Here is a 24007-nt window from a genome sequence, read left to right on the forward strand (position 1 = left end):
AAACATCAGGCACCAACGTGGTTACATTCTGATGGGGGCTCTCTTCCTGATTCATAGCCAGGACCTTCTTGTTATGTTCTCACAACGTGAAGGGGCAATCTCTGGAGCCTCTTTTGTAAGGGAATTAGTCCCACTGGGACATACCTACTTCCCAAAGTCTCTGTTTCCTAATACCATCACCTTTGGGGGCTAAGGTTTCAACGCATCATTTTTGGAAAGATACATTCAGACTAGGGCAATCTTCTCAATAGATTTAAAAAAAAAAAAAAAAAACATTTGACAGAATCTAGCGTCTACTCCTGATAAAAGAAAAAATACCCAGAAGAGTAGAAACAGAAGGGAACTTCCTCAACATCATAAAGAACACCTACAAAAACCTAACATCATCCTTAGTAGTGAAAGACTGTGCTTTCCCCTCAATATCAACAACAAGACAGGGATGCCCACTCTTACACTTTCTGTTCAACATTGTATTGGAGGTCCAAGCTTGGGAAGTTAGGCAAGGAAAAGCAATAAACAGCATCCAGATTTGAAAGCAAGAAGTAAATTGTCTTCATTCACAGATGATAGGATTACCTATGCAGAAAATATGATGGAATTGTCCGAAAAGTTATTAGAATTAATATATGAGGGGCGCCTGGGTGGCTCAGTGGGTTAAAGCCTCTGCCTTCGGCTCAGGTAATGATCCCAGAGTCCTGGAATCGAGTCCTGCATCGGGCTCTCTGCTCCACGGAGAGCCTGATTCCTTCTCTCTCCTTGTCTGCCTCTCTTGCCTACTTGTAATCTCTGTCTGCCAAATAAATAAATAAAATCTTTTTTTAAAAAAGAATTAATATGTGAGTTTAACAGGCTGCAGGGTATAAGGCCAATATACAAAAATCAATTGGGGGTGCCTGGGTCGTTCAGTGGGTTAAGCCTCTGCCTTCAGCTCAGGTCATGATCTTAGGGTCCTGGGATCGAGGCCCGCGTTGGGCTCTCTGCTCAGCGTGGAGCCTGCCTCCCCCTCTCTCTCTGCCTGCCTTTCTGCCTACTTGTCATCTCTCTCTGTCAAATAAATAAATAAAATCTTTTAAAACATTTTTTTAAAAATCAATTGTATTTCTTTTTTTTTTTTTTAAAGATTTTATTTACTTATTTGACAGAGAGAAACCACAAGTAGATGGAGAGGCAGGCAGAGAGAGAGAGGGAAGCAGGCTCTCCGCTGAGCAGAGAGCCCAATGCGGGACTCGATCCCAGGACTCTGAGATCATGACCTGAGCCGAAGGCAGCGGCTTAACCCACTGAGCCACCCAGGCGCCCCCAATTGTATTTCTATATACTAGCAATAAACAATCAGAAATTTAAAAATTTTAAAACAATGTCACTCAAAATAGCACCAAAATTGGGCAATACGTAGGAATAAATCTGACAAAAGATACAAAAGACCCAAACGCTGAAAACTACAAAATATTGCCGAGAGAAGTTAAAGACCAAAATGAGAGAAGGAGACCTTATTTAGGAGTCAAAAGACTCAATACTGCTAAGATATCAATTCTTCCCAAACTATTCTACAGAATGTAATCTAATCCCAATCCAAATCCCAGCAGACTTTTTTTTTCCTGGAAACTAATATGATTCTAAAATGTATATGGGAATGCAAAAAAAAAAAACAAAAAAAAACAAAAAAAAAAACAAAAAACCCGAGCTAGTTAAAACAACACTGAAAAAGCAAAGTTATAGAACTTAAAATACATGCTTTTGAAGATTGTTAGAATATTACACAAACCAAAACTGTAAAGAGGGAAATACAACAACAGAACAGCAAAGAAAGTCTTAAATCCACACATTTACTGATATTTGATAGAGGCATAAAAAATAGTAAAGAAAGATAGCCTTTTCTACAAATGATGCTGGGGGGCTCCTGTGGGGGTTGCTCAGTGGGTTAAGCTTCTGTCTCTGCTCAGGTCATCATCCCAGGGTCCTGGGATCAAGCCCTGCATCAGTTTCCCTGCTAACCGGGGAGCCTGCTTCTTCCTCTTCCTCTACTGTTCCCTCTGCTTTTGTGCTCTCTCCTTCTCTCTCTTTCAAATAAGCAAATAAATAAACAAATAAATAAAATCTTTTTAAAAATGATGCTGGAAAGATTGAATATCCACAAGGCACAAAAGTGAACTTGGACTGATGTCTCACACTACATACAGAAATTGAATCAAAATGGATCAGAAACTTAAGTATGTATAAAATGTACAACCATAGGGGCTCCTGGGTGGCTCAGTGGGTTAAGCCGCGCCTTCAGCTCAGGTCATGATCTCAGGGTCCTGGGATCGAGTCCCGCATCGGGCTCTCTGCTCAGCAGGGAGCCTGCTTCCTCCTCTCTCTCTCTGCCTGTCTCTCTGCCTATTTGTGATCTCTCTCTGTCAAATAAATAAATAAAAATCTTAAAAAAAAATGTACAACCATAAAACTTCTAAAAGAATACAAGATCTTTGGGGCGCCTAGGTAGCTCAGATGGTTAAGCATTTGCCTTCAGCTCAGGTCATGATCTCCAGGTCGTGGGATCAAGTCCAATGTCAGGCTTCCAGTTCAGCGGGGAGTCTGCTTCTTCCTCTCCCTTTGCCTCTCCCCTTGCTTGTGTGCTCTCTGTCCATCTCTGTCTCTGTATCTCTCTCAGATGAATAAATAAAATCTTTAAGAAAAGAAAACAAGATCTTTGTGACCTTGAGTTAAATAAAGATATCTTAGCTATGCCACTGAAAGCACAACCCTTAGAAGAGCTTCATCAAGATTTAGAATTTCTGTTCTTGAAAAGACACTGTGAAGAGAATGAAGAGACAAGCCACAGATTGGTAGAAAAAGCTTGCAAAGCATATATCTGACAAAAGATTTGTATCCAGAATATACAAAGAACTCTTATAACTCAATAATAAGAAAAACAATCCAATAATAATAAACTGGGCAAAAGGTTTAAGCAGACCTTTCACCAAAGAAATGTATATGATGGCTAATGAGGACATAAAAACATTCCCAACACCATTAGTCAGGGAAATCTAGATTAAAACCAGAATGAGATTACACTAGACATCGATGAGAATGGCTAAAATTAAAAAGACTGAGCATACCGAGTACTGATAAGAATGTGGAACTGGAACTCTCCTACAATACTAGTGGGAATGTAAAATGGTACAACCACTTTGGAAAACAGCGTGGTAATTTTTTAAAAAGTTAAATGTTCCTCTACTGTATCATACCGTCATACCACACTTAGTATTTACCCAAGGAAATATATGTACATATAAAGGATTATACACAAATGTTTATAGGAATTTTATTTGTAGTTACCCTAAACTGGAAACAACCCAAATGTCCATCAACCAATGAATGAATAAACCATCGCAGTATACCCAAAAGAACACTAGTTTTATGATTCCATTTTTATAAAACTCTAGAAAATGCAGACTGCCCTGCAGTGACAGCGAGCAGATCACTGATTACTTCAAGATGGGAGGAACAAGGGAAGAAGAGGAGACAGGAGAGGGCGACTATCAGGGACACAAGGAAACTTTGAGAGTAATGGATATGTTTATTGCTTTGAATGTGGTGATGCCTTCATGGAGATATATATATGTCAAACCTTATTGGATGGTACAGTTTAAACATATCCAGGTATCATATGTCAAATATACCTCAAAAGATCTGTTTTTAAAAAATGCACCTACAAATAAATAATGAAAAATACAAACAACCCTATAAAAGTGGGCAATCAATCTATTTGAACAGACAGTTTACTAAAGAAAATACAGAAATGGCCAGTAAGCACATAAAAACATCATACTCAACATGATTAGTCATCAGGGAGATGATAATTAAAATCACAATGAGTTGCCACTTCACACCCACTTAAATAGCTAAAAATAAAGGCTGACAACCACAAACCTTGAGGAAGATTGGAAAGAAAAGGAACTTTCATACATTTCTGGTGGGAACAGAAATTGTACAACCACTTTGCAGAATATTCTGGCAGTTTCTTATAAAACAACTACCCCATGACGTGGCAGTTTCCTTTCTAGGTATTTATCTGAGTAAAATGAAAGCATATGTCTACAAAAAATTGTACACAAATGTTCATAGCAGCCTTATTTATAATAGTCCAAAATGGAAACCGCCCAGATCATCAGCTGGTGAATGAACACACCAATTCAAATATATCCAGACAACGGGAGACACTCAGTAATGAAAGGGAAGAAGTGATAACACGCTCGACAACACAGGTGAATCTCAACATCATACTGAGTGCAAGAAGCCAGACACAAAACAGGACATACTGTATGATGCCATTCACAAGAAGTTCTCAAATAGGGAAAAGGTATCTATGGGGAGGAAAGCTGGAACCCTGGTTTGCCTCTGTGTGGGGTTGTGGTGGTGACTGACTGGAAACGGACACAAGGGAAATTTTCTGAGGTCTCGAGTATTCTGTATCATGACAAGAGATCCGAGTATGCGTTTGTAAAAACACACAACATGGGGCACCTGAGATCTGTGTGTTTCACTGCAGCAAATTCTACCTGCAAAGAAACAGTAAATGGGGATGTGTGGGTGACACCGTCGGTGAAGCATCATTCTTTGGCTCAGGTCATGATCCCACGGGCCTGGGATCAAGACCTGCTTCCGGCTCCTTGCTTGGCGGAAAGCCTACTTCTCCCTCTGCCCCTGCTGTCTCGCTTGCTCTCTCTGTCAAATAAATAAAATCTTTTAAAAAAGAAAAACAGTGAGCAGGTATTCATCTCCAGCTAATGCTATGCATGCTGAAGTGTTTGGAGGTGAAGCCTACTGATGTCTGTAGCTCAGTTTGAAATGAAATAATGAAATAAGCGTGACCTCGTAATCAAGCAAGTATGGAATAATGTTAATTGTAGAGTAGTGTTTGGTATCTAGGTACAGATCTTTGAATTCATCTGTATATTGCAAAGTTTTCATAATAAAATCTGAAGGAAAATAAGAAAAAAGTTGTTAATGTGTACTGGATAAAATTGTTACAAGAATATTTAAGAAGTTGGTTATCTTTATCACCAATAAATCATTAAATGCTTATTAATAAAGAATGAAAAAAAAGTGTTAAGCCATGTGTTTCAGATTCAGTTTCAGTGCCCAGCTTCACCCCAGCAGTGTGGCTCTTTTTTCCCTTGGCTTACTACAGTCCAGTGTTTTCCTTTTCATCTTCAAATATACCCAATTTATACACTTGCTGTTCCTTTACTGATGCCCTTCCCGTCTTCAACAACATTCACATGGTTGAGTCCTCGTCATTCAAGTCTCACATCCGCGGTAGCCTTACTGAACTCCCGTGTGTATTACTGCGTTCCTTAGGAAACAGGAGTCTTCAAGAAAGCATTAACGGGCTTAGCACACTACTGGGTAACGGCAGGTTCCTAGATTTCTAATGACTGGCACCAAATTCTTCTGGACCTGGCTGCAACGCACCCCCCCCCCCGAGGAATCCTGTTGGTACTTCTTCATAGTCTGACCTATTTTGAAATTAACTCAAATACATTTCCCCTCTACCCCCATTCTCACACACACTGACACACACTCACAGGAGCTTTTGGACGCCAAATGCGCGCGCCCCATGCGCCCTGGTTTTGCTCATAGCTCTATCCTTACTGCAGGGGCTCGGAATAGCATTTATAATATATTTATATAAATAAATATATATTTATTTATATATTATTATTTATATATTATTTATATATATAATTTATATATATATATATATATATATATATATATATATTAATAGCAGCTTTGACCCCTCCCGTGAGAGCTGGCTTTGCTCTGCTTTGCTTTCTGTTCCCATCCCCCACCCTCACCCCTGTCCAGAAGGCGCCCGAGGGGGCGCAGTTCTTTCCATTCCTTCCTTCCTTCCTTCCTGGGCTAAGTGATTCATTCGCTCATTCATTCATTCATCCGTTCGTTTGTTCATTCATTCATTCATTCGTAGGTTCATCCCAATCCGCCCCCCTCCGCTAGGCTTCTGGCCGGCACGCGCAGATCCCCCGCGGTCGCGCCTGACCCCCCCCCCCGGCCTCAGCCCCGCCCCCTTCCCGCCCCGCCCCCTCTCCAGGCCAATTGGGGCTGGCTGGCCGGGCGGGGCCGGGGCCAGGGCGGGGCCTTGCTCCCCCACTACCCCCGGCGGCGCCCGCGGCTCCGGAAACGCGCCGCGGGGCTGCTGGGGCTCAGGCGGGCGCTGGCGGCTCCGTGGCGTTTCCTGCCACGCCGGGCCTGCCTGGGCCGCGCCAGCGCCGCTCCACCGCCGCTCCGCCGAGGGCAGCGCATCGGCCGCCGCGGGGCCGGGGTGAGCATGAGGGCCACGGGAGGATGTGCCGAGGGCGCGGGAGGGTGTGCGGGATTGGGCTGATCGTTTGGACCACGGAAGGATGCGCAGGGAGGGCGGCCTGGGAGAGTGCGCGGGGCTAGGGTGAGTGTTCCGCAGAGTGTGCGGTGGCTGGAGGCCAAGCGTTCTGGGGGGGCGTCTCTGGGCCCGCAGGAAGCTGCTCAGCCCGGAGGCCATCCAAAGTGGAGGACAAGTCCCAGATGGCGGGTACGAGGAGGCCTGAAGGCCTTCTTGCGGCGGGCGGGGGGCGGCGGTCAGGGAATCGCGGATGTGCAGAGGCCTACGCTGCCTTGGGGGAGACGCTGGGAACTGGTCATTCTGGGAAGGAGAGGACCCCAGCCCCGAGAGCAACGGAGGCTGAGGGAGAAGGGGCGTTGGAAAGGTTAAAGGGCTTTTCCCCCACTCTGGAGGAAGGGCCGAGCCGCAGTCAGAACCGCTGGGTGGATGAGCTGGGGACGCTTCCTGCGCATGGGGTCCCTCCTTTCCTTCTGGATACAGGTTGAGCCTCAGGTTGGTGGGGAGGGAAGGATGGACAGCCCAGAGCCCAAGAGCTGTGAGGGAGCACAAGGGGGCAGCGCTTGCTGGGTGAAGATGAGCTCAAGGCTCTAGGTCTGAACAGGGCTTTTTCTGTCGCCCTTCTGGGGGCCACCATCTCCTGCTCCTGTGCCTCCCCCTTACACTCCTTTGCTGCCTCTAGTCTATATTTGGGTGATTAATTACATGTCTTTTTCCATGCTACCCCCACAGACACACACTTGCCTGCCGCCCAAAGCCCATGGTCCCTTTCAAACAACCCCCCCCCCCCCAATCCTGGCCCTCTTCCCAGAGGTCCCACCCTGTTCCAACTGACGCCCTCCAGCCAGCGTTGGCCTAGCCTGGCTGCCAGCACCCCCTAGTCTCCTTGGTCAGTGAAATATTTTCTCTTAAACCTCAGACCCGACATTTTTCCCTTACCAAAGGATTTCAGACGAGATTGCCAGAACAGCACCCCCTCTGGGTACTAATGCTGCCTCACCCCATTCCCCATCCTCCCTCCCCCATTGAGCCTTTAAGTAGAAGCAGCTTGCACAGTACCTGGTACAGTCCAGTCCATTCCCCCAAAAATGTCCCTGTATCTGTGTTTAGAACCCTACTGAACAGTGACTTGCAGCCTTCTTTGGGTGAGAGACCCCTTGGAAAAATCACTAGAAAGTGTGAATTCTCTTCCCAGAAGTCTGACAGTCAGCACAGTGGGATCCCACACTGGAAGGTCACAGGCCTGAATCCTGTCTGCCGAGGGCTGGTGGTGAAGAAGTCTCCATATTCTAGATGGACCCAGTACTGACAAGGCACAGGTCTGCATTCCAGTCCTCAAAGTGCTGGTTGCAAATGCAGATTCCTTGGCCCCACCCACACCTCCTACTCTGCCCCTTGAGCTCTTAGCAAACCCCAAGCCAGGATTGTAGCACACTGATCCAGCCTGGATCCTAACCTGCCTGGGCTCCCCAAATGAGCAGCCCCTCATATCTGTAGAGCCCATCCCATATCCAGGGCATTGTAACCTAAATGAACCTATACTTATAATTTAAGTTGGTTTTTAGTAAGATGCCATGCGCCTTCTTGGGAAAGGAGGAGCATAAACCTTTTCTCAGTTAAGTACAACAAACACTACAAAATTCCCTTCTGGTCTACCTTCTGGCTTTTTATAGAAGGGAAAGAAAACGGAAACCTAAACAGAGAGGGACAGGTGCCCAAGTGAAGTAAGAGAGAAGAACTGGGGAAGATGGAGACAGATGCCTCCCACCCACGCACATGGAAAAAGACACACACAGACACAAACATCCCAAGAGAAACAGACTTTCCTGGTGAAACACCCTTCCTTGGCCCTTTAGGATTCTGCCACTTTTGGCAGCAGCACAGTTGCAAAATACAGGTTTGGCCCTCTCCCTTTAAGGCCTTGGTGGCCATTTCCTGGTGAGACACGCTGAGAGCACATGAAGGCCAACGTCAGCTCCAGCCCAGAGGCTTGGGTCAGCATCCTGGCCTTGCCTGGCTGGGTTGGATTGGAATTTTTGGCAGTGTGTGTTGTCCACCCGCCCGTCCTTCGGTCAAGCACACATGACCCAAAGAGACATGTTCCTGGAAGGTGCCCCCAAGTCTGCTTCTGTCCCCCTGAATTATTTCAGTCCCAACAGGTGGGACCCTACCCGCCTGACTTTACAACTCAGAATCGGCCTGAGACACAGTGAGCCATCCTTGCGTGTCTCTTTTGGTAAGTCTGGAAGTTGAAAGACCATGTCTGCTGGCCTTAAAGCTGGCCATGCTGTCAGAAGGCCCCACGGGTGAGGATGCAAGATGGTGGGAAATATCCTTTCCTTTCTGGACACGCTTGTATTTTCATGTATGTCAGCATCGCTGAACCGTCTTTGCCCAGACACAGTGCTCAGTCTAAGCAGCAGGACTCAAAGGAGGACAGTCACCTGGTGAGGAGAACTGGGAATCTAGGTGATTGTTTGCACGGGACAGAAAGCCACAGGCACCCATCTGAATTAGGTGCTGGAGAGTAAGGTCTCTTGGTCTGGCCTATAAAGACACGCTCCAGGGCATTTTTGCTCTGGCCCAGAACTGAACTGAACACCATGAGCTACCTAATGTCTTCCAGGGCCTGAGGACATTCTGCTACAGGTCCTTATTTAGATGTTCCAGGGAGTCCAGGTATTTCTGGCATCCCTTAGAAGTTTCTGGAAGCTGCTAGATAGATCTAGTTTGGGTGGTCTTGCTGCTGCTCCCCTGCCCCACTAATGGGGCAGGGGGATCTGCCCACTCAGATGCAGACTTCACTAGCACATTCTGAGGAGGGATTCTGAGCTCCAACGCAACCAAAAGACACTTAATTATTCACTACTTTTTTTTGACATGGGTTGGTTTTTTTGTCTCCATTAAATTCAGCTCTTAATTTCTGTTCTTTCATATCAAAGTGGAATGGTTATTTCAGTTCTCTTAATGTTTCTGATTCTATACAGAAAATTTGATTTAAGTAAGTAGATTAAAATTTACGTTGCCATCTAAAGCACATGGGCAGGATTATTTCTGCACTCCCCTGAGCTCTCATGTTGTAGAATGCATGATTTTTCGGGTTGTCAGGCAGGGGGTCCGCATCCAGAGGGTCTCCCAGTATTCATCGAACAGCCACGGTGTCCGTGGCACTTCACTCGGTCTGGGGTGGGGTCTGTGGTCCACCGTTGGCAGGGGGCCTCGCTCTCCGGGAGTGGATAGGCCTTAGACTACACTTCAGAGCCTAACAGAAAGAAGGAGCCTAATGTCATTCTATTAAGAGGCAGAGATTTGTTTTCCCATACTCTTTCTCCTGACTGCCGTTTCCCAGGTGGGTGTAGGTGCGCACCTTATGAGATTTGGGTGAATGAAAGCGCCTTCCAGTCAAGGTCTGCAGCATCCTCTGTACCCATCAGGTGCATTCCTGTGGTTTTCATATTCTTCCTGGAATTGCTTTGACCTTGACCCTGCAGCTCCACTTTCGGAAGGCAGTAGACATCTGTACTTGTCATTTTTGTCACAGCATCCAGCATCTTTTCCAGGTTCGTTCCACCATTTCAAAGTACAGCAGCCCTATAGCATGGCTTCTGAGCAATCACATGATCTTCAGGATTGGTGATAATTTTACTGTTAACTGCAGTGAGGGTTAACATGTATTTCATCATACAGAATTTAGCTACTTTGGTGAAAGTGGGGCTCCATCTGTTTTTGTGAGCACTTTCTTGATGACCACTGTACGTCCGTGCGCACTAGGAGTACATGTGCTGACCTGAAGTTCTTGCAGGTTACGTCTCCTGGGCAAGCCTGCTATGGGAAGGGCCATTCCTGTTGCTACACGGGAAAGCATAATTAATAATTCACATGGGGGTTGTGGCTGCAGGATTTCAACAGTTAATCATTCCAATTAGGTGAAAACACTTTGATAGGATCTGCTCAATTAAATAGAACACTTAAGGAGCACATGCTCAATTAAACATGGGTGGCTTGGAAGAACTTTGTGCGAGTGAGAGAGAGAGAGAGTGATGTGTGTGACTATTGCCAAGCAAGGGTCTGTGGTGGCATATCGATAGGATGATTTAAAGCCAGTCGCCTGAGTCCATATAAACCATCAGGCTCTGAGGACATTCAATAAGAGCCTGTTGCCTTTCTTTGGTGTGGCTCGAAAAGTCTTAAATCTTGGAAGCTGGACCTTAGGCGAGTTACTTAACCTCTTGAGTCCATAACTTACTACTGTGTGCAATGGAGGCCGTGAGAATTATTGGTCTCGGTGATTAAATTATGAGAAGGGAGAAGCACAGAACCAAACACGTAGAAGGTGCTCTGTAACTAGAGGTTTGCTCCCATTAACACTCCCCTCCCCCCACGGCTTATCCCATGTCCACTTGATGCCAGGAGCTCCTGCAGATGCTGAGGATTCGGGGCCAGGAAAGAGAAGGTCTGTATCCTGTGGGAGGTGACCTTTCTCCTGGGGAGTCAGGTAAAAACAAACAGTTTCATTTGAGGATGATTGTTAGGTAGTGAGAAGTATTATGAGTAAACGGTGATTGGGCTCAAGAGCGAAGACACTTTGAGGAGATGACACTTGATTGAGGTCTGAATTCTTAGAAGGAACTACCTGTGGCACATTCAGAGCACTGAAGGGGCATCACCTTGGCATAGTTGGGACAGAATGAATGCCAGGGTGTCTGGAAAGAATGACTGAGATGTGGGGTGCAGAATTTGGGCCAAGTGGGCTGCGCTGGTGTCTTTGTAAGGGGCTAAGGCCTCGGGTCTCTGGCTTGAGGACAGTGAGACAAGGTTGTAATGGGCCATGTTTTTCAGAAGGTAAGTGTGAGATGTTCTGCCAGTTCCACATGGCAGCAAAACCTCCACATCAGTGGAAGTGAGTTTTTGTAATGAATTGTGTAAGGATTCATGTGTAAGGACCAGTTTGTTTTGTATCAGAAGCCAAAGTCAAACCAGACCTCAGATGTACACCAGGAAGATTCCCAAGTGCTCAGAGGGGCCCTACCCAGCTGACAGTGGGCCACAGAGGGCATAGCTGCTGGGCACCGGGGGTGTCACTCACACCAGGGAAGTACCTGTGCTGGGCAGTGGGCTAAAGACAGGGCTGGGGCTTCTGTGGATGTTGAGACTTAAAGGAGGCCCTTCTGCTCACACCCGTGATGGCACCAAGAGCCTGCGGAGAGGAGCCCAGGAAGTCCCAACCCCATGGTCCTTCCTATCTCTGAGCTTTCTGGGACCGCCCACACATTCCCATAAGGCTGTCTTATCTAAAGTCTACCCAAATCTTTTTAAATTATTACTCTTTTCTGATTACCAAAGAAATGCAGCTCGGTTACTAAAAATTCACATGGTACTAGAACAGAAAGCAGAAGACCTTTCTAAATCCAGACTCTACCCCAGTGTGGCACACATTACGGTAGAGGTGTGCTTAGTTCAGCAACAAGTCACTCCGTTTACTCCTTTTTCCCCCTGAATTGCAAATATGTAGTTGGCTGTTCTCTCTCCGTCCCTACTCTCTTTGGATTTTTTAGTGAACAGTTACTGTCTGTCTCCATCTTCTTTAAAGGATTTGCATTTTTGTAATCTGTGTGTCATCTATTTTAGCCACCTGTTGATTTTTTTTTTCATTTTTATTTCTTTTTCTTTTCTTTTCTTTTTTTCTTGTTTTCTACCACTTGTTGATTTTATGTTTAAGCTCTTCCATTTTCTTCCTGCTCTGAGTTCTAGGACTCTTTAGTAAGGTCTCCAGCCCTCTGAGCCACATTCATCATTCACCCTCTCCTTCTCTTATTTTTGACAGTGGGATTGTTTCGTCCTATAGTATATTGTTTTCCATGCTTTTACTTTTCACCTATGTCTTTACATTCAAAGTTTTTATATTTAAAGCTTCTTACAGATGGCATAGAGCTGAGTATTGTTTTTTTAATGTAGTTTAGTAATCCCTGCTTTTCAGCTGAAGTGTTTACTCCATTTACATCTAACTTAGTTATCCATGTAGTTGGACTTAAGTTCGCCATTTTGCTATTTGTTTCTGTTTATCCTCTCTGTTCTTTTTCCTTTGTTGCTTTACTCTTTTGGATTATTTTTTAGAATTGTATTTTATCTCCACTCCTGGCTTATTAGCATGTATCAGAGTCTCGGAGGGCTTCCTAAAACACTAAATCATACATTTTACTTATATGTATGGTATAAATCCCACAGTACCTTATTATTTTTGCTTTAAATGGTCAGTTATTTTTTACAAGATTTAAAAATAAAGGGGGTAAAAGTGTTTTTACATTTCTGATGTTCTTCATTCCTTTGTGTTGATCCAAGTTTCCATCTGGTATCATTTTCCTTCACCTGAAGAACTTTCTTTAATGTGTCTCATAGTACAGGTCTGCTGGTGACCAATTCTTTTTGTCTGAAAAAAGTTTTTATATTGCCCTCATTTTTGAAGGGTATTTCCCCTGAATATAGAATTGTAGGTGGACGGGGTTTTTTCCCTTTAGCACTTTAAAAATGTCATTTAGTTGTTTGGAGCTTGCACATTTTCTGATAAGAAGTCCACAGTTACTCTTATCGTTGAGCTTCTCTATAGAACATGACCCCCCACACACACACCCTGCTGCTGTAGGATTTTCTCTTTATCACTAGTGTTCAGCAATTTTATTTTGACGTGTTTTGGTGTGCACATGTGGCTTTTTGGTTTTGTTGTTGGTTTGTTTAGTCTTGATAGGGGTTGGCTGGGCTTCTTGGAGCTAGTTTTCATCAAATTAGGATATTGTTGCATTTGTATTGTATTGTTGTATTAGTTGTATTTCTTCAACTACATTTTTATCCTCTCCCCTTTTCCTCTTCTTTTCAGATTCCAGTTTCATATGTGTTAGGTGATTTTCTGTTATATCCAGGTCACTGACGCTGTTTTTTAAATATCTTTTTTCTTTTCATTTTGATCTTCATTTGGGGTAGTTTCTGTTGCTGTATCCTCGAGTTTTTTAATCTTTTTGGGGGGACAGAGGTCATTGTCTAATCTGCTGCTAATCACATCGAATGAAATTTTCATTTTAACTGTTACAGTTTTCACCTCCAGAAGCCCCATTTGTATCTTGTTTATATTGTTCATTTTTTTCCATTGTGTTTCTGTTCTTCTCTCAGTCTTGTACAGAGTTAAACTAGCTGTTGTCCTTGTCTGTAAGTTCTGCCAGTCATCACTTTTGAGTTACGTCCGTTGACCTGATTTTCCTGCTTCTTGGCGTTCCAGATGATATTGCTGAGCGGCTAGAGTCTGTTACTTCACTTTGAAGAGGGTTGGACTTCCTTTGAGGGCGTAGTTATTTGTGGAACAGCTTCATCACATCAAGGCCTTAAGCTTTTCTAGGGCACGTTCAGGGTAGCTGTGGCTCCAGGAGACGGTCAGTGCTACTACTGAGGCACAGCCCCTCTGATTCTCTACTGAATGGTCCCAGGCATCACTGAGGACTCTACTCTGACTGGTTGGGAATTGTTCAGCTTAAAGCCTCCGGGCCCTTCCTTTCCTAGTCTTTGGGAGTTTTATTATGGACCATGGCTTGGGAGTTAGGAAAGACCCAAGGGGAGCACTGTGCTGATTTTTTGGAGCTCCTTTTTTCTGCCTCGCTCCCTCCTTTCTGGCACTCTTCTCTGCAACTTCTAGCTGCATCAGCTATCATGAATGCTAGTCTGTGTCTTGATGAAGCCACCAAGCTCTATCAGAGGCCCCCTTCCCTGCACGCTCAGTCTGGACATGGCCTCCAGGCAGGGCCAGGGCAATGAGACGGCTCATCGCGGTTGTTTCTCTTCTCTCGGGATGATGATCCTGCACTTCCTGCTGCCCAGTATCTGAAAACTTGTTTCAAATTGCTTCTGTCCAGTTTGATACTTGTTTACAGCAGGACATTGTTCTTTGTTCCAATATCCTGGCCAGAAGTAGAAGTGTCTGTCCGTCCCTCTCAATATAATACCCGATTTTACATAAAAGTGTTTCTGGAATGTCTGGGCCTTCTACTCCTTGAGCTAGTGTAAAAAAATGGCTTCTTCTCATTTACTTGTGAATTGAGTAGAATTGACCGGACATCAGAACAGAAGCTGTGTTCCTGTTTGTATTGGCTGAAGTAGGAGGCCTCTGATACACACACGTTTGTGGTAATATAATCACAACATTTTGCATATTTTGCAATCTGGAAGAAAAAGGTAAATCTGAACATATCATTCAGATCTTTTGTTTAGCAACGTGGTGTTTGAAGATCTTTTCTTTGAGGCTTCTTTTTCTAGTTGTTTTGTTCACCTTTCCATTTGGTCAGACATTTCTCAGAAACCTTCTTGTCTGTGTCTGCTTCACGGGCACTGACTTCATCGTTTGCGTTGTGTGGGGTAAGGCCTTTAAAAGGCCTTGCTTCTGGCCAGTGAAACCAGGATCCCACTCTTCCGCTGCCTCTCTTCGCTCCAGTGGCCCAGTCTTTCTTGTTGCCCTTCCAAAGTGGGGAAGATCTCATCTATCTTCTCACTTAGGTCTTCTTCTGATGTTGCTTTGGGGACACTTCCTTCTGATGCAGTGTGAGCACTGACCTCTCTGAGGCTGGCTGCGAGGAGGCCTGTGGCCGGCCTGTCCCAGAGAGCCCGTCTCGCTACCGTTGGCTCTCCATGTGTGTCTGTCTTCTCCGGGCTGTTCCTGGGCTAACATTCATTTGTCTTGTCTGGGCTCCATCTAGCCTGCCTGTATTAACTCTTTGCCGTCTGTGTCCCCCAGTGTTCGCAGTTGTGTGCTCTGGCTTGTCACTCAGCTCCTGTGCAAGAGAAGACTGAATGAGATATAAAACCAGGGGAAAGGAAATCACTAGTCTTGTCCTGGGGGACCCAAAAGCAGGGCCGCTGTCACTCATGGCTCTTCTCACTTTTCTTAGCTTTGCCTGCCCCCTCCCCGGGCCTTGCCCTCCCCCAGGATGGAGCCCAGGAAACCAGGTTCTGGCAGGCCTTCCTGAGACGCTTGAGGCCCAGGTGAGCTGTGCTTCCCTCTGCCTGCCTTAGGAATCTGTCACTGCTCCCTGGTTTTGGCTGTGGCCTCTACCTCTTTTCCCAGCATGACACACTACAGGACCTGAACTCCACCTTCTGCCTTTCCTCCCTTTGCTTTCTGCCTGAGTCTACCCAGAAACGGATGCCTGCTGGGGTTGTAATTCCCATTATGCTGGTGGGGGAGCCACATTTCAGTCCAGGAAAGTGATTGAACCCAAGTCCCTTGGGAAGACAGTGGGAGGCCCGGGCCATGGCCCAGGTTTCTGATGCTTGGTCAGATTCTCTTTCCAGGACTTCCCAAGGCTTGTGTTAGATTTCTGTGCTAGTGATGCACACCCACTCCAGACCCTCACCTCTTATCCCATGCTGTTACTAGCACTGCTCCCACCTCATTCTAGAATGGACAAAAGGACTACTTATCCCGGGAGTTCTTTCAGGATTCAGTGACATTTGACGACGTGGCCCAGGCCGGACGCCGAGCAGAGGACGCTGGCACATTAGAGGAACACGACCTCTGGGGGTAAGATGTCCCAGCCCTTGCGCCAGCTTCCCCACAGCCGGGTGCGCCTCTGCTGTCTCAGGGGCTGCACATGTGAGGTGGGAGGGTTGCTAAGACAGGAGTCCGCTGCGGGTCAGGCTTGGGAGTTGTAGCACAGGACCAGGTTCCCACCAAGGAGTGTGAATCGGGAGAACGGGAGGATCTGCTCTTTGGGATGGCCAGCTGGCGCTCCATCCGATGGGCCCAGGGTCTGCCTCTGCGTTGCCTGGAGGGAGCCAGCCCTCGGGGAAGGCATCGGGAATGGATGCGTGGCTTGCCGGAGGGCACAACCAAGCTCTACTTTGTGGCTTGAAAGGGTTTCATCTTTGAAGGCCCTGCCGCACTCTGGCTGTGTTCTGATGGCATCTCCGGCCGCCAGCCAAACCGTTTTTCCTTTTCCACGCGCAGGAGTTCCTGTTCTGAATCCTCCCTGGTGTCCGGCCCCTGACGCTGATATCGGCCCCATCCCTTAGTGCAAACTGAGCAAAGTAGTGTTCTGGTGAGTGAGAAAGAAACCTGAAAAGTGAAAAATTTGGCGGTGGAGGGGGGGGACCCGGCTGAGACTCTGGGGAGGGGGTGTGGCTGCTTCTCCAGCACGAAGGGGAGATGTCCTCGGTCACTTCGTTGCAGCGGTGAGGCCTTGCTGCCCCTGTCATCCGCAGTCCCGGCTTCTGGTTGGACGCGCGCAGCCGTCGTGCCGCAGCCGCCCCAGGCCCTGCGGTCAGCAGCCGCCTCCGCAGGAACGGGATGGCCGACAAAGGAGAGTAACCTCCTCCTTCTCCTCTCAGGAGGCGTCTGGGCCCGTGAGCGGTGGGCGATGGGTGAAGAAGCGCAGCCGCAGGAGATGGCCTCCAGCAGCTCCCCGCAGGCCGGCGAGCCCAGCCCCGAGGTCAAGCAGAACAGGGACGCGGGGGGTCAGGGGGGCAGCCCTCAGGACCTGCCTATGGAGCATCACTTCTCCTGTAAGGAGTGTGGGGACGCCTTTCGGCTCAAGGTCCTCCTGGTGCAGCACCAGAGGATCCACAGCGAGGAGAAGGGCTGGGAGTGCGGCGACTGCGGGCGGGTCTTCCGGGGGGTCTCCGAGTTTAACGAGCACCGCAAGAGCCACGTGGCTGCCGAGCCCCAGCCAGGCCCCAGCCGCGCCTTGGAAGAGGCCGCCGAGCACCGGGAGCCGGCGGAGAGGGAGGCGAAGCCCTTCGAGTGCGAGGAATGTGGGAAGCGGTTCAAGAAGAACGCGGGCCTCAGCCAGCACCTGCGCGTGCACAGCCGCGAGAAGCCGTTCGCCTGCGCCGAGTGCGGCCGCTCGTTCAAGGTGAGCACGCACCTGTTCCGCCACCAGAAGCTGCACACGGCCGAGAAGCCGTTCGCCTGCAAGGCGTGCGGCCGCGACTTCCTGGATCGCCAGGAGCTGCTCAAGCACCAGCGCGCGCACACGGGCCACCTGCCCTTCGACTGCGACGACTGCGGCAAGTCGTTCCGCGGCGTCAACGGCCTGGCGGAGCACCAGCGCATCCACAGCGGCGCCAAGCCGTACGGCTGCCCGCACTGCGGCAAGCTCTTCCGGAGGAGCTCGGAGCTCACCAAGCACCGGAGAATCCACACCGGTGAGAAGCCATACGAGTGCGGCCAGTGCGGCAAGGCCTTCCGCCAGAGCTCCAGCCTGCTGGAGCACCAGCGCATCCACACGGGCGAGCGGCCGTACGGCTGCGGCGACTGCGGCAAGGCCTTCCGCGGCCCGTCCGACCTCATCAAGCACCGGCGCATCCACAGCGGACTCAAGCCGTACGAGTGCGACAAGTGCGGCAAGGCCTTCCGCCGGAGCTCGGGCCTGAGTCGCCACCGCAGGACCCACAGCGGAGCGCGGCGCTGCGAGTGTGGCGAGTGTGGCCGTGTGTTCAAGAGGCGGTCGGCGCTGCAGAAGCACCAGCCGAGCCACCGCGACTAGAGGGGCGCCCCCACCCCCACCCCCAGCCCCGAGCCCCCCCCTCGGCGGGCGGGGGCGGCGGCAGCGGTGGCGGCGGCAGCGGTGGCGGCGCGTGGGGCCCAGTCCCCAGGACGGGGAGGGCGGAGTCAAAGGAGATGAACACTTTTGTAGCGCTTATCTATTTTCTCGTCAGAAAGGTCGGATCCAATTTATACTGTCACCAGCAATTTCTAAGTGTACACGTTTCCCATCTTGCCTATCGAGAGTAGCTTCTAGGACATTCTAATTTATTTGGACTAGTATGACTGGCATCAAGTACCTTCAAGGAATCCACGGGCCTCGGAACTGAGAAGGAGAGAAGAGCGACGTGCAGGTTTCGCCCGAGGGGGACTTGTAGGTCCCCTACGCCGGGCTGCTCCGCCTTGCCCCCAGAGCAAGGCACAGAGCTAGTCCTCGACGGCCTCAACATAACATGACCCCCGCTTTCCTGAAGACAAGACAGCGCCCCAGAGTTGTTTGGCCTACTTGAATTTATAAATTTTTAGGGATGTAGATAGAACACTCAGATGTCTTATAATATTTAATTTATTAATTCAGCTATACATACATACTGTAAATCACATACTACATAGAATAATATATTAATTTAGAGAATGCTCCTTTTTTCCCTCACACCACTACGCAAGATCATTTTATTCTAAATCCTCACATGCATCTCTGACCTCACCATCTTCACCAACCTCGTCGCCCCTTTCCAGTCATCCAACAGTTTGGAAGCATCTCCCACGGCTTCCGTGCGTCTAAGCTGTACACCATGCAGCACTGTGACAATCCCTGCACGAGGCTCTCACTAGAAACCGCCTCCCAAGCCATAAATACATGTTCTCATTCAATTACGACATTTGTGGACGTTTTGTTCTGCTTCTTTTTTTTTTCCCTCGATTTGTCCTATAGCTCTACAGCATCACCACTTAACGGGTTCAGCTTTTTCAAATGACTTTTAAAAGACTTCTTGGAAGCATCTAGAACTTGTCATTGCGAGGTCATTCTCCCAGGAACAAGTACTGAATCTGGGTCCCATTGCTTTTGCGTCCATTTTTCTTCAACCACATCATTCTGGTGACTTCCCCATGCATCTAAAACTAGCATCAGCTGGGATCCGTTTCGGGTTAATAGGTCTTGTCCTCCAGCAGCACTATTCTGTTCAAGCTCTCAAGTAGCTAAGAGAGCACGCCCATAACAGGGGCGTCTCAAGGACTCAAGTATAAGATGATGCCTCTTTCAGGAGTGATAGCCTCTCTCCCCATGCAGCCAGCCCTCCGTTCTGGGCTCTGTAAAACAGGGGTGATCACAGGACTACCTCCTAAGGTTATCATGAGAACCGTGACGCCACACGCCTGGTCCGAAGGTGCACACTCAGTGAAGGTCATCTGCTGACATCGCCATAATTACCGCTGGCATTCTATGGCTCATTAGTACCAGAACTGGGGATGGACCCAGGCCTCATGACTCCTAGTCGCATTTTCTTTCTCTTGTGTGGTGACTTAAATCGTGTTCCTGTTTTCTTGCATGCAGATTGTACGTTCATCTCCTTTGACCAGTTATCAAGTTACCTTTGGATATATTGACTTTATACAGCTGTTCGTTCTAGAGCGATTGTGAGGATCTCTTTTCCATTTTGATTGCTTTGCTCTTGGTAGCAGTTTTATTACACTTTGGTCCTGCGAGTTTTAGGTTTTACGAACCCGAGCACTCACCGTCGTCCGTTAAGCCGTAACTTCCGTTGCTTCAGTACTTTGATATGATGATGTTTTCTTCTGGAATTCTGATTACAAAGGAAAAGTTGAAAGCCCTGCCCCACCAGAAGGTGGATGCGCCAGGTGGGCAGGCTGGATGGGAAGGGGCCAGAGAAGCAGGCTCTCTCCTCATCCAAGATGCAGACTCGGTGCGTCTCTGTGAGTGGGACTTGACTATCCAGCCTGGCCACACAGACACGCAAGAGAAACTTCCATCTCGGATTGGCCAGAACATTCTGACTGTTCCTCAGTATAGCCCGGCCTGTCAGCAGCAGGCCTGGGCCTCAACTAGATCAATGGGCTAGTCCAGATGTGGTCTTGGCTGCAGCTGGCTGTCCGTCAAGCTCCTGGGAGCTTTGGCCATGCCTGGCATGGATTCACTGCCTGAGCAGGAGAGCCACACAAGACACATCTCCTCAAACATGAGAAGACTCCCTTGACTTCCTTGACTCCTCCCAAGGAGTGACTCTGCAACTAGAAAAAGGTCGGTCTGGTGGCTTTTGCTTTGGGCGACTAGGGGGAAATTCACCCACATGTTCCGATGTTAACCTCCTGCGGCTACAGCTAAGAGGAGCTCGGAGCAGAGGCTCAGAGAAGAGCCATGCCCCTCTGATGCCCTGTGCATCGTGATGACAGAAGCTAGCGCCACAGGCCCGGGCTGTGACTCTCAGCGGCCCTGCCCAGGAAGGGCAATAAAACAAGGGTTCAGAGGGCGACGGTGCCCTTCTGTCGGCCCATGTGGCATAGAAAGGGAAGCTGGTCATCCTGGGGCTGGGCTGTTACTTGCAACAGCCTCCCCCAGGAGGAACAGCAGTAAGGGCTGGCCAGAAACCTGTCCTCCAGTGACCTGCAGACCCTGCAGGTAGAAGCCAGCCACACCGGGGCTGTGGTGTGACTTGCCAACAGCTGGGCCTAGGCGGGGGGAGCCACTAGCAGGCCCAGAGAGGAGGTCAGTGCTTCCCGATGGGCCCGCCAAGACCGAGCTTCCCAACAAGCACACCTGGAGGGGCTTCTCGGGCCCCCATCCTGGAAAGTGGGGTCCCCTGTGACCCCTGTGACCTTAACCAGAAGGTCGTCTGGAACGGCCCCCAGGCCACAACAGTGGCTCTCTGTGACGTCTCCGTCCTGACCCCCCAGGCACTTGTTACACAGCTGCGCCTCGTGCTCTGTGGCCTCAGCTCTCACAGTTGTGGAACTGTGTCTGAAATCACTGCTTCCTTCTGCATCCATTTGCTCTTTGCAAGCTGTCAGGACATGGTCGACACAACTGTCATCCGGTAAGGAACTTGACATTCACAGGGGGCAAGTCGGGCAACCTCCGCTGGAAGTGCTCGGCCACCTCTTGCTCGTTCGCTAGCCATGCGTCAGCGTCTCTGAAGGATCCAGATACAGTGTTGGTAGCTCAGAGCCCCGCGTTGTCGCCACTGCTCCGTTCCTCCCCCTCCGGGCCGCGACGCCCTGGCATCCCGTCACACCCTCCTGACTTCTTCCATTCTCAGTTCTCGCATTTTCTCTGAAACAGACCCTCTCCTAGAGTTAACACTAAATACCGCATCTTTTCTGTCACTGTGTTTGCGGATGACGTCCGTGCTCTCTCCAGCACAAGCAGTCTGTGGCTTTAACGTGTGTCCTGTAGTGTCGCCCAGCTCCGTTTTTGCCTCTATTGACTCGGGGGTGGATTTCCTTGGATTCCGTAGGTGTACTGCGCTGTCATATGCAAGATGTGATCAAGCTTCCTATAGTGTGTGCTCGTCTATGCATTTGTGTATCTACCTCATTTCGTTTTTTCTTTCTAATCACACACATCCCTTTTGCAAGGGAAATGAAGAGCAGTTGGGTTACATAGAACGCTGACTCTCATTGGAGATCTAACCTTTTCTTATATTCTGAGAGAAACTTTCCATTGCTTTTATTAAAGTTTTGAATACTTGCTGAAATTTTTAAATGAAAGTTGTTGTTTACCATTTTTGCTGCTTATTAAGATGAACTGTGTTGATTAGTTGTGTCACACCCACTTCTGCATTTCCAGAGCGAGCCCCACACAGTCACAGTGCTGGTATTCCATGGGCCCGGGGCTTCAGCCTTGTCACATGCCCTGGGACCCTCACCCTGCACCCCAGGCCACATTCATTGAACCAGAACCAAACACTTGACTCAGGGCAGCAACCAGTCATCAGAGCTGTCTGGAGGCGACAGGCTGGGCCTTTCAGGTTCTCTGTCTGTGAAGTGCAAACAAGAGAAATGAGAGAGAAGTTCCTAGTTGGTGTTGGAAGAAAGTGGGAGCCACACGGTATTTAGAGGAGTTGACCCCATGGGTGGCATCAGCTTGAAGATCTGTGGGCTCCTGCCAAGCACTCCAGAGCTGCTTCCACTCCAGCACCCCACAGGAGTCTGGCCACATGTACTTGGATTTCTGGCAGCTGCCCCCATCAGTTCGTTTGTGTCTCCACCCTAGGCTCCCTTGACCTGAGCCAGCTTGAGTGGGTCTCTGCTTTCTGTCATCCATCAAGAGTCAGTTGCCTTTTACCACTTGGCTGCTTCCTAAGAATCACGTGGCTGGTTTTCCTCCTGTTCTACCGGCTCGAGTTCCTGGCCCAAGTCCCACCTGACTGTCGTCAACACCCGTTTAAATGTGGTACTGTCTTCTGTTCACTCAGATGGGTAAAAATCTATGCCTTTTGGTCTCAGTGAGTTTGACCAATGCCTTTCTGTCCAGGCATCCATACAGGATCCCCTATTTGTCCCATGAAATGAGTTTAAGTCAACTTATGGAGAACCTGTCAGATCGGGGATTTGAGAATTTCTCTATTACTAGTATACTTACATTCTGTACTTCTCATTGTATCAGTTTAGGTGTTTACCTTCAAAACTAAAAATGGTCTCTTTTAACTTGGCCTTCAGTGTTCTTTGCGTATCTAAGAATGGGAGCCGCATCTGCCCCAGTCCACATTTCGGTTGTTCGCGCTCTGCTCTCCCTCCTCCCTGGTCTCCTAACTTGTCTGTTTTATGGCACTTACTATAATCAGCCTTGCACTAGAGCTTCGCCCTCCCCCCCTGCCCCCCTGCCCGTTAGATTGTGAGCTCTTATAAGACAGGGGTGACCCTTCATGTCTATTCCCCTACCAGATCTAGCACAGTGCCTTGCATCGAGTAGATTTCAATAAATATATGTTAAATGGCATTGGTGTTCCTTGACTTATTTTGTCAGAATTTGGGTTAACAGCTCTTCCCTTGCTCCTTTCTCCAGGCTCTGAAGTTCTTGCCCCCTCCTGGTGTTACCTTGTGCCCACCCCAATCCCCTTACCAGATGCCTGGAGGGGACAGGAGGTGCCCTGATGAGAGAGGGCTGGCTTCCCTGGAAATTTGAGCTGCCCCTTGGCAAAAGAGTCCTGTCCTTCAGCCAAGTACCTTCTCCCACCCTGGCTAGGGCTCTCCCCCAAGTCTGAATTCCAGGTGGGAGCAGAACCAGCCTGGATCCTGAGCTCCTCCCCTGGGGACCAGGAAGAGTGACAGAAGTGGCTTCTGGACCTTGAGGATCAGCCAGCCTCTCTGGGCTAGGTGAGGGTGGGAGTGGGGAGGTCAGTCCTCTTGCCAGTGGCTGGCCCTCTTTCTAATGATTGTTTTCTCAAAAAGGCAGGCAGTGAGGACAGGCCTCTGGCTTCCTGACCCTCCCAGATACAAACGAGGCTCAGCTGCTCAGCCAGCTGCCCAGTCCCAGAAGGACAAGCCCAGAGGGTCCCCAGGTGTGTTGGGTTGGGACCCCACAGGCCATGATGTGCTACAACAGCGAGGAACAGGATTTTGGAAAGGCCTGTGTTGTCTTGGCTCCAAGGCCCAATCCTCATCAGCCTGCCTGTTATTTTGCAACCCCAGATGCAGCTTCTAAGCAGGCAGTGTGGGACCACCCCACGCTACTGCCTGCCCGGCCGCCTGCTCGCCAGCCAGCTATGTGGAAAGAACCATTCGTTGGCTTTGCTGGTTTCATGATGTTCTTGTCACTGAGAACTCTGCCCGTTTTTCCATAAAACACGTGAAAGCTCTATTCAGGCAAGCTCCAGTTGTGCAAAGCCAAGGCCACAGGTCTGTTTGGACCTCCGATACTGGGCCCAGAGGGGAGGGGACAGCTGAGGGCTTCTCTCTAGGGGACCTGTGGGCTTCTAGTAGGGGTTTGAAACTGTTCCTTTCTGCCCCTCTCTTAGCGCCCCCCCCCCTTTCTGGAGTCCTGTCGCTTTTCCCCCACCACCCTCCTCTGAGCGCCCCCAAGAAGTCTTTTGTGTACCCGGGAGTTGACAGTCTCCAGACCCCCACCTCCCGGGCCAGTATCTGGGCCT

The 24007-nt window shown here is 48.8% G+C and overlaps 1 protein-coding gene across 8 annotated transcripts; it reads left to right on the plus strand.

The window, feature by feature from the left end:
- The first annotated feature begins 6181 nt into the window (after positions 1-6181).
- ZNF275 (zinc finger protein 275) lies at positions 6182-22857 on the plus strand. Of its 8 annotated transcripts, none has more exons than XR_009349876.1 (5): positions 6182-6328; positions 15307-15400; positions 15795-15938; positions 16365-16455; positions 22132-22857. XR_009349876.1 is itself a non-coding variant. In XM_059157353.1 (5 exons), the coding sequence occupies exon 5, from the start codon at positions 16774-16776 to the stop codon at positions 17899-17901; it is 1128 nt and encodes a 375-aa protein (XP_059013336.1). In that variant the 5' UTR covers positions 6182-6328; positions 15307-15400; positions 15795-15938; positions 16365-16455; positions 16587-16773; the 3' UTR covers positions 17902-17970. The 8 variants fall into 8 exon arrangements, 7 of the variants coding, with proteins under 7 accessions (XP_059013336.1, XP_059013338.1, XP_059013333.1 ...); XM_059157353.1 differs by lacking the exon at positions 22132-22857 and adding an exon at positions 16587-17970; XM_059157355.1 differs by lacking the exon at positions 22132-22857 and adding an exon at positions 16619-17970.
- Positions 22858-24007: the final 1150 nt, after the last annotated feature.

This window comes from Mustela lutreola, chromosome X, assembly GCF_030435805.1.
Source record: "Mustela lutreola isolate mMusLut2 chromosome X, mMusLut2.pri, whole genome shotgun sequence".
NCBI lineage: Eukaryota > Metazoa > Chordata > Mammalia > Carnivora > Mustelidae > Mustela > Mustela lutreola.

Bases quoted from the DNA above. Each gene is read 5' to 3' on its own strand.
- ZNF275 (XM_059157353.1), top strand. From the start codon at position 16,774: ATGGGTGAAGAAGCGCAGCCGCAGGAGATGGCCTCCAGCAGCTCCCCG.